This window comes from Panthera onca, chromosome A1, assembly GCF_046562875.1.
Source record: "Panthera onca isolate mPanOnc1 chromosome A1, mPanOnc1 haplotype 2, whole genome shotgun sequence".
In the NCBI taxonomy this organism is placed as follows: Eukaryota; Metazoa; Chordata; class Mammalia; order Carnivora; family Felidae; genus Panthera; species Panthera onca.
Genome location: NC_138339.1, coordinates 238,746,833 through 238,760,498, shown reverse-complemented (window position 1 = coordinate 238,760,498; position 13,666 = coordinate 238,746,833). Strand labels below are relative to the sequence as shown.

General features: G+C 38.7%; 1 protein-coding gene across 5 annotated transcripts in view; it reads right to left on the bottom strand.

Moving 5' to 3' along the window:
* XPO4 (exportin 4) overlaps positions 1 to 13,666 on the bottom strand; it is a 118,806-nt gene that overhangs the window by 77,359 nt on the left and 27,781 nt on the right. For 3 of the 5 annotated variants that reach the window (XM_078447630.2, XM_060637554.3, XM_060637557.3), the window contains 3 exons: positions 11,877 to 11,982; positions 6,386 to 6,527; positions 2,005 to 2,143 (listed from right to left, as the gene is read on the bottom strand). In XM_078447630.2, the coding sequence (XP_078303756.1) occupies positions 2,005 to 2,143; positions 6,386 to 6,527; positions 11,877 to 11,982 (387 nt within the window). Of the gene's footprint in view, positions 1 to 2,004; positions 2,144 to 6,385; positions 6,528 to 6,637; positions 6,809 to 11,876; positions 11,989 to 13,666 lie in introns of those variants that run through there. The other 2 variants (XM_060637555.3, XM_060637556.3) reach the window with 2 other exon arrangements.

The window sequence follows — 13,666 nt, the reverse complement described above, 5'->3', positions numbered from 1 at the left end:
CAATCACTTTTATCTAAAAATTTTAAATGGAACCTTGAGGACTATTTTCAAGGGAGCTTCTCACTACACAAAACAAAGCCAAAATGACTCCTAACACACAATGACTCAAACATGCACGTTTTTACTTTCTTTCTTTTTTAAGTTTTTAAGTAATCTCCACACCCAACGTGGTCTCAAACCCACAACCCCAAGATCAGGAGTCACTTGCCCCACTGAGCCAGCCAGGAGCCCCAAAACACGCACGTTTTGAAAGTTGTTACTTTATGCAAACAACTAAATACTAAGATTAAGTGAAAAAGACAAAAACAGAAAAAAAACAGACATAAAAATTAGACCTTCAGAGTATCAAAGTGTCTAGAACTGCACTGTCCAATATGATTGCCACTAGCTACGTATGGCTGTTTGAATTTCAGTTAAAAAAGAAATTAAAATTAAACATTCAGTTCCTCAGTCACACCAGCCACACTTCAAATGCTCAAAAGCCACACGTGCCTGGCACAGTGCTGACATATTGGAGTACAGATCTAGAACATTCACATCAAAACAGAAAATTCTATCGGAGAGCAGTACTCTTGAAGAAATCTGCCACCAAAATGGCAAACAACACAATATCTGTACAATTAAAAATCAAAACAGGAATAGAAATGCTCTGGGGCGCCCAGCTGGCTCAGCTGGAGGAGCATGTGACTGGGTCTCCGGTCTCAGGGTTGTCGGCTCGAGCCCCACATTAGATATAAGAGAGTACTCACATAATTTTTTTTTTTTTTTTTTTAAAGAAAGAAATGTTCTGTATCTTGACTCCTAGAAATGTACATCTTCAATGGATATGGTAATACATGTAAATTATTCCTCAATAAAGATGATACGGAAAAAAAGAATAGATATATGACCCCTGGCATATTCCAAAGGAAAAACAAAACATACTTTGGGTATGTAGAGGAAGGTCCAAAATCCTGACAACTCGCTTCCGTGGTCCTTTGGGTGAGACCCTCCTACATCAGCCAGACTGGAGGGCAGATGGCTAGAGAAAGAGGAGGGTGCGGGTCTGCTGGTGGTACAGGTGTGCGGGGCAGGAGGACCAACACACTATGGAAATGAAGGGACGCTGCGTGGGCTCCTCCAAAAATGTACCTGCAACCTATCCTCAAACTGTCAAGTTAATTATTAAACTCACACCGCTCACTGAGGGGCCACTGAAAGAGGTAAAGTAATTCATAAAGAGTCGTAAGGTGCACAGTCGCACACAGCTATCTTCCAAATGATTAAAGAAAAGAAACTGGGAGAATGAAAAAAACTACCCAAAACATTTAAAGATTTAAGACCTGAAAATCAGGACAGCCAGGTATTACCATTTCCAATCCCACAGTATCCTTCAGCTGATTAACAGTCCACAGTTCTCCCCAGGACCACAGCTGATCACTCAACACCAGCTCCAACTCTGAAGAGGCACTACCACCAGTCACTCTCCTAGGCACGACTAGTTCTCAAAAGGCAGACAGGAGATTGAAAGGGGGGAAAACGGGCTCTCCAGAGTAATTCCATCACGGACAATGGTTCTCAAATTTGTTCACTTAACACCTGGTAGGCAGCCCAAGTATACCTTAGCCCATTACTGTAGCAACGCGAAATAATCCGTTACGTTACGTGTCACTTTATTCAAACATCTCTATTATCACTAGCAGTTGTCGAAGGCTTATTAAAATGGAGGAAAAGAAATGGTTGCATATATTACGGTGTGTTAGCTTATAGTATTTTACACCATTATAATGATGACTGTGAACACTGGCAACATGGAAAAACAGAATCAAACGAAAAAACAAAGTCCATTACATCTAGAGTACGTGAACGTATAAAAAGGGACTAAAAGAAAACACGAACGAATGAAAACTGCTCGATTCTCAGGCTGTGCACTTTTTCTCTAATGTAGACGTTAGTATTGCTGTGTTATCTGCAAAATACAGAATAAAAATTTTAACTCTTTATAAATACAGATAGCACACTTACCACAGTGGGATTGCCACTACTTATCAACTGGCTGACTTCATGAAAGATGCTTTTGCAGTCAATTGATTTATCTAAGGATCCTCGTTTTACAATGACTGCTACTGCTAACAGAATCTGTTCCCGAACATACTTTTGGAGGCTGTAAAACAGAAAGACCATCGTGAAAACCTTTACACGATCCCAATATAAACATAGTCCCAAGTTTCTCCCGACGCCGGATGCTACTAGTCACACGGCTCACATGGGAGGGTAGCACAGCCTGCCGGTTATGCACTGTCTCCGGAGCCAGGAGATCTCGACTTGGATCCACGCTTCGTTACTTACGGGCTTGGTGACCCTGCTACGCAAGACGGTTTCAGAGCCTTAAATTTTCTCATCTGTGAAACGGGGGTAACATTAACAGGGTTGTGACTAGGATCAAATGTTCTTCAAACTGCGCCCAGCGCATACTAAGTGGTACATAAATGTTAGCTGCTTCAGGCAGTGTTCAAGAGATCTAAGTCAGTTCACTGAGAGCCAGATTGTGATTCGACCAATAAAAAGAAATTCTGATCTAATATCCATCTCCAACCAGTAGTATAATCTTAAGCCCACTCCCTTTAATGTGAAAAGGCAACAGGCTAGCTCCCCAAAATATATTATGGACACACACACATTTTTAAAAAACGTTTTGGAGTGCCTGGGTGGCTCAGGTGGTTAAGCGTCTGACTTCAGCTCAGGTCATGATCTCACGGTTCGTGGGTTCCGGCCCCACATCGGGCTCCGTGCTGACAGCTCAGAGCCTGGAGCCTGCTTCAAATCCTGTGTCTCCCTTTCTCTCTGCCCCTCCCCCACTCGCACTCTCTCACAAATAAACATTAGAAAAAAAATTTTTTTAAAGTTCTAAAATTCCTTATCTAAACTGTGCTCTTCAGTGTGATGGCAGAAGCAATGATCCCAAGTGAAGGAATTCTACAAAGTACACAAAGTAGACTAGACCACTAGGGCACAGAGATTTAGTTGTCCTGTCACAACCTTTTCTTAAAGGTAAGGCTCAGATAACATAACTTTATAATCCGGCTTCTAGAATGCCACAAGGATACACCAACCACGTGCCCTTTGGAATAAACCCCAAATTCCTTAACGTGGCTTACAAGCAGTGGGACCCAACCCAGCTCTCTTTGGACACTACCAATCTGTTGTCTTATACCCTGCAAAGTGTCCCCATTGGGACATAACTGATACGGTCACCCACTTCACCAGTCTATCACGGTCAGGGACCTCCTCCTGCCCTCTCTGATCCCCACTTCCACATTCGCTCAAAACTGCAGACATGCTGAGCTTCTTTCAGCCCCTGGCGCAATGCACAGACCTCTGAACGTCTGTGTCCTCTGCTAAGACTGTGATGTCCCTTTCTCCAGAGGGGACTCCCTGAAGCTCCCTGAACATGGTGGGCCGTTACTAAGGAGGGCTCCCCGACACATGACAGGCATCTATCAGACATACAAACATGCCCCCCATGTCAAGACTGAAGTGAAAAATATTCCTTCAAAATACACACTTGAAGCACTCATAAGCAAATACATGCAGAGATTGTACGGGAAGAACAGGAGGAATGTGAGTTAACCAAAAGGAGTTTTTGTACATTTCGGGGGACATGACAATTTCAAATACACCGACTCCTACTAGAAAGTGTACATAAAGCTAGTTTTAACGACCTCCATTGGCAAGAATTATAAATTACTAGGAAAATAAATAATAGCTCACATTGGTTGGTGTTTATGTTATGCAAGGCTATAAACGAACTTCACAAAAGTTAATACATTCAACCCTCACAACTACCTTTTGAGTACAACACTATTATTAACTCTAATAGCTAATTAAATACTAATAATTTTAGAAACTAATGCACAGAGAGGGCAAGCAATCTGCCCGTGCACACAGTGGCAGCAGTAGATTCTCAACCGCCCTGCCATACTGTCAGGTGCACCTGGCATTTCATTTTATGGAAATGCTATCTCAATTAGGAGGAAAAAACTAGAAAAGAGAAAGTTCTGTGTACCAAACGAGAAGTATACAACACTATGTATGCAGCATTCACAGTATTCTACCTATGCGGTATACCAACAGTTTTCACTTGACTCTGGTCCATACTGTAGGAAATTCTACAAGATAAAAATGTCTGTGTCATGAAAGACAAAAAAAAAGGCAGAACTATTCTAGATTAAAACAGAGTAGAGACTAAATACAATGTATAATCTGCGGTTAAATCCTGGATCAAACAAATAACTTATAAAGGAGGAAAGGATATCAATAGCATTATTCAGACAACTGGGAAAATGAGAATATAGGATCAAAATTATATTAGATTAATTAATATGCCAATTATATCAAGAGTATCGAGGGCACCTGGGTGGCTCAGTCGGTTAAGCCTGTGACTTCGGCTCAGGTCATGATACCATGGCTGGTGAGTTCAAGCTCCACCTCAGGCTCTGTGCTGACAGCTCAGAGCCTGGAGCCTGTTTCAGATTCTGTGTCTCCCTCTCTCTCTGCCCCTCCCCTGCTCACACTTTCTCTCTCAAAAATAAATAAACATTAAAAATTTAAAAAAAAAAAAAAAAGGATGAAGTATCCTAATTTCTGCAGCATACTTTCAGGTGATTCAGGGGAAAATGCATATATGTGAGAGAAATCAAATGTGACAAAATGTTAACTGAGCCTCCACTGGGAAAAGAGTGTGTGTGTGTTCATTGTATTATTCTTTCAACTTTGCTTAAAGTTGTTTTTTTTTTTTTTAGTGTTTGGGGGGAAATACGTAAGTGAACTATTTCAATGTGGAACCTTACAATCAACTCTAAAATAGCTTCTGAACTAATGAAAATTACTGAAGAATGAGACTGTTTTGGATAATAGAAGAGATCACGTGCATGTGTGCACGCACACACACGCACACACACACACACACACACACACACACACACACACACGCAATCGAAATCTACCACACACTTAAGTCTATGAAACTCTCCAGAGTTCAGCAGTTCCAACTTGGGGAGGGTGGAGAAAAACTGGGATCAATGAGCAGCTCCAGGAGCACACCCAAATGGCCTCATCAAACAACAAATTAAAATTTAAATAAAGAAAATCAGCATGAAGGAGAAGAGAAAGGTTTGAAATTGGGACAATTGCCCCTTATTCTATTAAAACCAGAAAAAACAAGCCAAACCCTCCCTTTGCATACATCTCTATCCAGTCATCTACAGAAAGGATTACCCATTACACCTGTAACGTTTGTTTACAGGCTAAGTAAATCTTGCCTTCTTTCTCTTATGCATTTTTCTTTAGGCAAAGCAACTGGCACTTACCTGCATGCTAAATTCACGCCAGTAATTATTATTAAATATTATGAGCTCAGAAGACCGCGAGTGAACAATCCGTAGAAAGAAAGGTGTGCTCTAAATTATGTTTAAAGCTTCATGCATATTGATCACCATTAATCGACATGCCTAGTTACCAGGAGTTCCAATTAGAGAGCATTTCTTCACCGAATTTGAAAGTGTACGTGTATGGAAAAAGGACTCAATTGTTCAACTGCACAAATGGCAAACGTGCGGTGTGCAGTGCCTCTTCGTAAAACACGGCTTGGTATTTGAGGGATTTACCAAAAAAAAAAAAAAAATCACACAAGCAATGAATGTACAAATCTTGTAAAGTGTTCAAACAATACAACGTACATAACACAAAAAGAAAACTCACTTTTACCCTATTTCTTAAAACTGATCCATTTTCCAAAAGAAAGTATTGAACAAATTTGGTGCTTTCTCTTCTACAACCTTCCTAACGTGCATTTCCAAGCATATGTATGTGTAACACTTGGTGTTTTAATGGCACCTGACCACCCTTTGCACCCGTGTCCTGGAATACTCACCTGTGTCTTACGATGCTACCAAACACCGAAAAAAGAACGACTATGTACCAAGGATTTTCCATGGAGTCCAAGATCAACTTTTATTGATAAGCAAAATCTTTGGAACTAAACGTCCACAAAAAACCCTTAATATCCAGCACCATCTTTTCCAAGAAACAAAACCCTGTATCATAAGCTTAAATATAAAGTCGTATTTCATTAAGCAGTATAACAACCCACAACCACGTGTGTGTGTGAGTTTTTAAAATATGAGCCCAAGCAGAGCTTAACCATAAACATCTATCGTTAAAAACATAAAGGAAAAAAGGGAAAGAAAGAAAGAAAGAAAGAAAGAAAGAAAGAAAGAAAGAGGAAAGGAAAGGAAAGGAAAGGAAAGGAAAAGAAGTGAAAAGAAAAGAAGCGAAAAGAAAAGACAAGACAAGACAAGACAAGGGCAGCGCAGGTATTGGAGTAGTGCCTCCGCCATGTACTTACTTAGGCCTTTGTAAGACATAGGTTAAAAGGAATGTTCGCAGTGACTCGATGCTACCTTTTTCCAAGAGAATCCACTCTCGGACAACTGCTTCCATTATGGCTGTGGCAGCTTGAAAGAGGACATAGTCCACTTTACTTGTTTCTGAGGAGAAAATTGGAAACTTTCTTTAAACAGCAATTCCTCCTTCTTTGAACAGTTTGCATTTATTAATTTAAAAACAGAACTTTTCAGACAAGGAATAAGATGGTTACCTGTTCTTTTTTTAATCCAGTGACCTTGCTCTAGCACCACAAAGAGGTTAGTTCCTCTCAGAAGACACCCCAGGCAGGTGGCAGCTAATCACCGATCACAATTTTCACAAACTTTCCTCACCTCTCTTCAACTGTTACTTCCAAAGCATGAAGAACTAAAAAATAACACAGCTTTAAAAAAAATAAAAATAAAAATATAAAGCAATCAGAGAATTTCCTGAGAGATTCTCACCCTGTGCAAAATAGAGCTTTGCATTTGCAAAATATCTTAATAAACTCGTCTTTGAACATTACTATTTGTGGTGAGCCATGCTGTTAAAATATTTGTTAAGAAATTAAGCTTTCAGCAGGATGGCCCATCCCCAATAGCAAGTTCAGAAATAAACACAATCACATTCAGGTTATTTTTCTCAAAATGTTAAAAAAAAAAAAAAAAATGGGAGTCACATTTACCCAAGGTGAGAAGTTCTTGTGAATTTTCTGATTGCAATACTGATCAAACTGAGTAAAATTCCAAAGCTACACTTAGAAAACCCCAGCCTTAACTAGCAAGTTATAGTATCTGAACTAAAAACTGAATCAGGAGGGAAAGAAAAAACAGAAAATTAACATACCTAAGAAATATTTTAATTTTCCATTTTTTCTTTTATTCACCCATACCACTACAATCAGTTTCCAAACAGCATTATCAAAAGGGAGAAACAGTCAAAATGAAGTCAAGAAAAAGTAGAAATTTTCTGGAGTTCTGAAAAATAACCGTCATGTGAAATCCATGAAAGTTTGGGATTAGATTGCAGGTTATTTGCCAAGATCACTAGACATGAATATCCGAGAGCCCTGAGAAGTTAACTCCAGGCATAGAATGGCACCTTCAAGAATTCATCAGAAGAGCATGAAGACATAGGGAGGCACATCATGTTCTCTCCTACTCAAGCTCAGGTCATTTAAAAACCTTGAGTGATCTTGACACAATACGCTATAAAAATGGGTGAAAAAAAGGTACACCCTACATAAATGCCATCAATTTAGACTACCAAATAGGAGTTTTGAACATAACAAAACCAAAAAGAGGACCCAATTTGGACCTTTTTAAAAAAGTTTGATTATTCCATGCTTTCTTAACATGCATTCTAAGTGAGATGATCATCAGAACTCACAAAAATTTAAAAACCTTAAAATGTTACCAGTAAAGAAAGCAATAGCTTCCAAAAACGTAAACCTATCATAAAAAGATGTGTTTAAAGTTCCAGGAGGAAAAAAAAAAAGTGTAAGAGGAACTGAAACAGAAACTAGCTATATCTATTTAGATCACTTAGGAGAAATACGGTACTGCCTCATAAAGGTAATTCAAGTAATCTCTTATTATAAACCTCTTCTATAAAGTAAACGATGGTTGATTGCCTAACTTCACTTTCTACTGCCATAGTAAAAATCTTAAGGACAAGAAACCCCAGATCCTTAGTTATGGATTTTAACAAAGAAGCAAAATCTTAGGGACTCACAGAATTTTGGACATAGAACTCCAAAGGTCACCTAATTCAATTCCTGCCTTTTAAGGCTGAAGAAAGTGTTGACGCACCAGGGGACTAAGACAAAAGAATTCAGGATCACGTGGCCGGTGAATGTTCCTGCAGCGACACTAAGCCACCCCTAAACGCACGTGCCAAGGAAGAGAAGACCAAACGAGCTCCTTCCTGTTTCCAGAAGCAACAAAACGTGCTTATTTCTAACTACCCGTGCTGACAGCCAAGCTGTTTTTCCTGCGTCCCCCTCCTTTTTGCAAGGGACGAGGGAGGGAGCTAACTGCAGCAGGTGAATGACAGACATTCAACAGTTTCCGAGGTGACTCTTTCTTAGATGCCTCTGTTTGGGCATCTCTACATTCCTACTCCCGTAAGAAGCTTCTCTAAGAATGGAGGAACCTGAAAAAAAGAAAGCCAAGTTCCAAATTTCAAGGAAGGAATTCTCCTAACCTAACGGGCTGCACGACACCTTCTCACGAAACCGTCACTAGCCTTCACACACCGCACGTCAACACGATATAAATGTGCAAAAGGTGCTCTATGGAACTCTCGAAGCTACCGGCAGAAGGCCGGGCCTTCACGCGGATGGATGAGCCTTATCCTCGCTCTCTGCTCCAAAGATGCTTGAAAGGCAAGGTCTTCACGAGGAACTCACAAGTCATCTAGAATTTCTGATACTTTTCAGTTGTTCTCCACTGACCAGGGCATTGTCTACAGAATAAATTATTTTAGCCCACTTCGGCAGCAAGTTGTCCCTTTTTACCACGGTAACTTTCTTTAATAATTATCTAAATAAAATTCATTTCTATCACGTCAGCCGTCTGAAACCACACAGAGCCATGAAGACAAAAACTGAAGTGAAGGAAACAATGAGAGGCAGAGCACCACATTCTGATCAAAAAATATTTTTAAAAGGAAACTAAAACCACAGTAGTCAAGGCCCAGATGTTCAGCGACCACGACCACCTCTCTGGCGTGAAAGACTTCGGTCCAGAGCACGTGGATACGCACGTGTACACAGGCACCCCAAGTGATAAGAAGTCTCAGTTTCACTTCGTTTTGCTCCAACCACTTCTGAGACAAGAAATGAAAGAAACCCGTTTCTCCCTGGGAGAAGGACAGAAGAATGCTACAAAGTTAGTTCCGGAAGCGCTGGTCGGGGTGTGTCTTTAACAAGAACAGAACTCACAGGATTTGTGAACGCACATTTGACCAAACCAAAGTAACAACTTCCTAAACGCCAAAGACTTCTGTCTGAGGTGCAGAAATCCAAAAGCACCCTTCTGACAAAACGCGCCGGGGCGTGCAACGTGCACACGCAAATGCGCGCACACACACACACAGAGTGGAAAAAGCACACCCAGAATGACAACAAAAGGATAAGAAGAGAAGGAAATGAGGAAAACCAGAAACGTAATAAAAACTTAGGTCAGAAGTGGGAAGCAAGAATTTTAAGAGGCCAGAACAGGGAAGCATCAAAGAGAAAGTCTCCCCTTTATTAGAATATATCACCCAGACACTGTATAAAAATGACATATTATCCCTAACTAAGAATGTGAAAATTCTGAATTGCGATTGACTGCCACTTGTATGAGAAGTCTTCTTAGAGGAATTAACCCTTCTGTGCTGGTGGCAACTGAGTAAGGAGTTGAAAGATTTTCTGTGAAGTTTAGATGTAAACATTAATGTAACACAGGGCTTTGCAGTACATTAATGATTAGATTACAATACATGCACTCAACCTTTTAAATAGTTAATATCACAAAACCCAAACTGGTTTTAAAAGCACAGCCAGAACTAGCAATACTATTCTTTAGACATTTTTATCAGGAAAACAAACGTATTCCAGACAAGCTCAAATCGTAACAAAGCAACAGTACTTCATAAAATATACATACTCTAAACAGGAAAGAGTCGTATAAACAAATGCACTCTAGTAACATACTTACAACTTAGATCACCTATTTCCCAACTAGTACTGAATGACAACTGCATTACAATAGAAAGTCCGATGAAACTGATGGAAACCTAATTAACGTACTTAAGGCGTATGCCATAAAAACCAGACTCGAATTATGTTAGGCGACTAGTTTAACACAATGGTTTCCTCAACTATTAACGCTGAACAATTTCAAGGCAGTGAAGACGAAAGCTCCCTTGAATTCTTAACGCTGATGTTTAGCTTTACTTCTTGTGATTTAACTCTGAATCAAATACTCTCCACAGGCATGATAGCAAGTTTTCTTAGTGCCGGAAACAAGTTCACCCAAGTATGACACCTGACCACTAAAAAAATAAAATAAATAAAAACTGCCTCATGTAGAATTTAAAAGGTGGTTATGAACACTGACTGCTCCTCTGGTGAAAAATCTGACTCCTGAATGAGACAGAGCCACCTTCAACCACCTCTGCAAGCTCCTTGCAAACAGAACAGAGCACTTTGTGAAGGTTATCTTATTTTTAAAACGCCATCTGAAATCAGGTAACGGGGCCACTCGCATTACCGTTCACAGAGTGGTTTTACATGTGGCTACATTTGTGCCTCACAACAACTTAAGGCAACGAAGCCCATTAAGGAAAATGGTACCGCTGTTCCCATTTCATAGATGAAAACGGGCTCCGAGAGGCTAAGTGACTTCCTCAAGTTGATACCATGGAGAACAGACCTCACAGGTCCTACAGCAGTGCTCTCTCTGTTCCAACCCAGCAACGCACTCATAAGCCCTTATACGGAAAGCATTTTTAACATTTAAATTTAATTGCAGGCTATTTCAGTCTGGAAACCAGAGAGTGCTGGTGGCTAACAGATAAGTCTTACTAAAAGCGTAAGAATAAAAGGTCAGCTATTTTAGTTCCTAATATGCAACTAACCAATTTTATGGTCAAGAATAACTCAAATAGCCTTTCAGAGGCTCAAGTGTGGGTTACAAAAAATGGCTCCAATTAAGAAAGAGTTAATAAACAATTAAGTTTTAAAATAACAATAACCAATGAAATCTCTCTTACTACCACTGAAAAATATGTAAGAGACGGAAGACTGTGTGTCTATGTCTGTGTCTGTGTGGACTTAGAAAATGCCATCTCTGGACAAGAGTTATAACTTTTGTGATTATTTTTAAAGGAAACAGATTGTTTCTGTACGCATGTCAGATAAAAGGTACTTGTAAAATATTTTTACAAGAGTAAAAATTAATGTTTCATTTTACAATACACAGCGATCATCTACATAGAACTAATATTTGCTAAGCAAGCTGAATACAAACTATATGGTTAAAAAAATGTTTTGCACGAAAGAAAAATTGTTGAAACCTCCAAAAACAATCATAATTTCAAAACACTAGAGTAAGATATATTATAGTGCATTTCCTATAACAAGTGATAGCACTCTTGAGAACTGAAAAAATATTAGATTTTCCCCCCACCATTAACAGACTTCATGTTTTGGTCAGTAATAAAACAAATTATATATATTTACTATATTTAGTAACTTACTGTATTTATAAATTACTATAGTTGGGGGAAAAAAAGTCAAAGTAGAAACAGTCTTCTATCTGGCTTTATGGACTATCTTTAAAGCCACTTCAACAGAATGACTATTAATGGAAAATTGTAATTACACACACCTGCTTGTTTTAAAAGGCATTTAAAATATCTGACATCCAGGATAGAAAGACTATATTTGATTCTGCAAAAATACTTTAAAAGTGAATACTTACCCAAAATATGCTTGCAAACTGCAAATGGTGACTTTGATTTCCTAAACGATAAGAATATGTGCTCTGCATGCTGGCGTTGTTCGTTATTAACCATGGAAGGTGGCGCCTTGAGGGTTAAAACAAGAGGAGCAAAACAAAACAAAAAACAGAGTACACTTGTTTAATAAGACAGCTTGAACAACAGCAAACCTTTTACCCGCAATAAGAGAAAACACTTTCACTTTCGGGGGGTGGGGGCACTGGGACATCAAATTCCTGCTTGTTATTTTACAGAAACTGAAGTATAAAACTTCGTAATAAATATTTAAAATACGGTTTCAGGAAAAAGGAAGAAATTCCTGGCAAGGCTTCAAAGTTGCCTACATTTTAGAAGACAGATGCTTATATAACATTTTCTGTATCTTTTAAACACAGCTAACTTATTGCGTTTTATTCCAAAATATACCACTTCATCTAACTTGACTAAGTGAAAATTATCTCTAAATTTTTCAGCACTGGTGCAACCAAATCCAAAGTCACTAAAAATTGATTTCTCACAGCAATGCTTTACGATAAAAATATTATCAGATAATTAATTCTACTTCAAGTTTCCTAAAATCACCATTAAACCAGAAAAAGTACGGAACAGTGGAGTTGGAAGTTACAAAACTCCTATCTGAATAAATGAATCCGCAGAAAAGTCAGACTTCTGGCTTAACAAAAACAACTTCTAAAGTCTGCCAGGTTTTTAAATTCCATTTTGTTCTAACAATCTTTCCTCTAAAGATAATATTCTTCTGAACCTAAAATGTAGCCACCTAAAATACATAGTCTCATTGCATGGCTTTGTTATCTTTGACTCACTGAGACCCATCTGAAGGGAAGAGATTGCTTATGCAGCCTACCAATTAAATAGCAGAATTCTCAATTTGGGAGAGGAGAGGTAGGAAAATAAACCTTCGCTACTGTGACCAATATGAAATGGGGAAATCAAAATTTCAACTATATTTAAACAATCTGAAAGATAAAAAACATTTTGCAACAAAGTACATTATAAACTATATTATTGAAACCAAGTACATTATAAACCATATATTAATATAAACTATAAACTGTATCAATTATGTATCATCATTTTAAGCTGTATCAATTATGCAACATTAGTCACTATAATTTTAGTTAAAATAAAATAATAATAAAACCAAATTTGATAGCCTGGCCTAAAGGTATTCTTATAATTAGCCAAAACCAGTTCAGACTACTATTCCTAATGATACAGCACCCTCTACAGCTCTCTAGATAAAAACGAAAATATTTTCATTATAAAGAACTGTGTTAAATTCTTTTTATTTTTAATGTTTATTTATTTTTGAGAGAGAGAGAATGAGCAAGAGAAGAGCAGAGAGAGAGGGAGACACAGAATCCGAAGCAGGCTCCAGGCTCTGAGCTGCCAGCACAGAGCCTGACGTGGGGCTCGAACTCACGAGCCATGAGATCAAGACCTGAGCCAAAGTCGGACGCTTGACCAACTGAGCCACCCAGGTGCCCCAAATTGTGTTAAGTTCTTTAATCCGTTTTTTGAAAAAGTGTTACTATGAACAACTAACTATGCTAAATATAAATATTTTTGTCCTTCCATTTGCAAATTCTTCATTCTCACCATTTTCCGTAACTCAACAAGTTTGTGTTTTTACAAGATATTTCTTCATTAATATCTGACTATACCCCCAAAACCAGCATATCAGTAAACACTATTACAACATGTTATACTGCTACGAATATAAGGCAACAAGTATGGATGACCCAGGTGA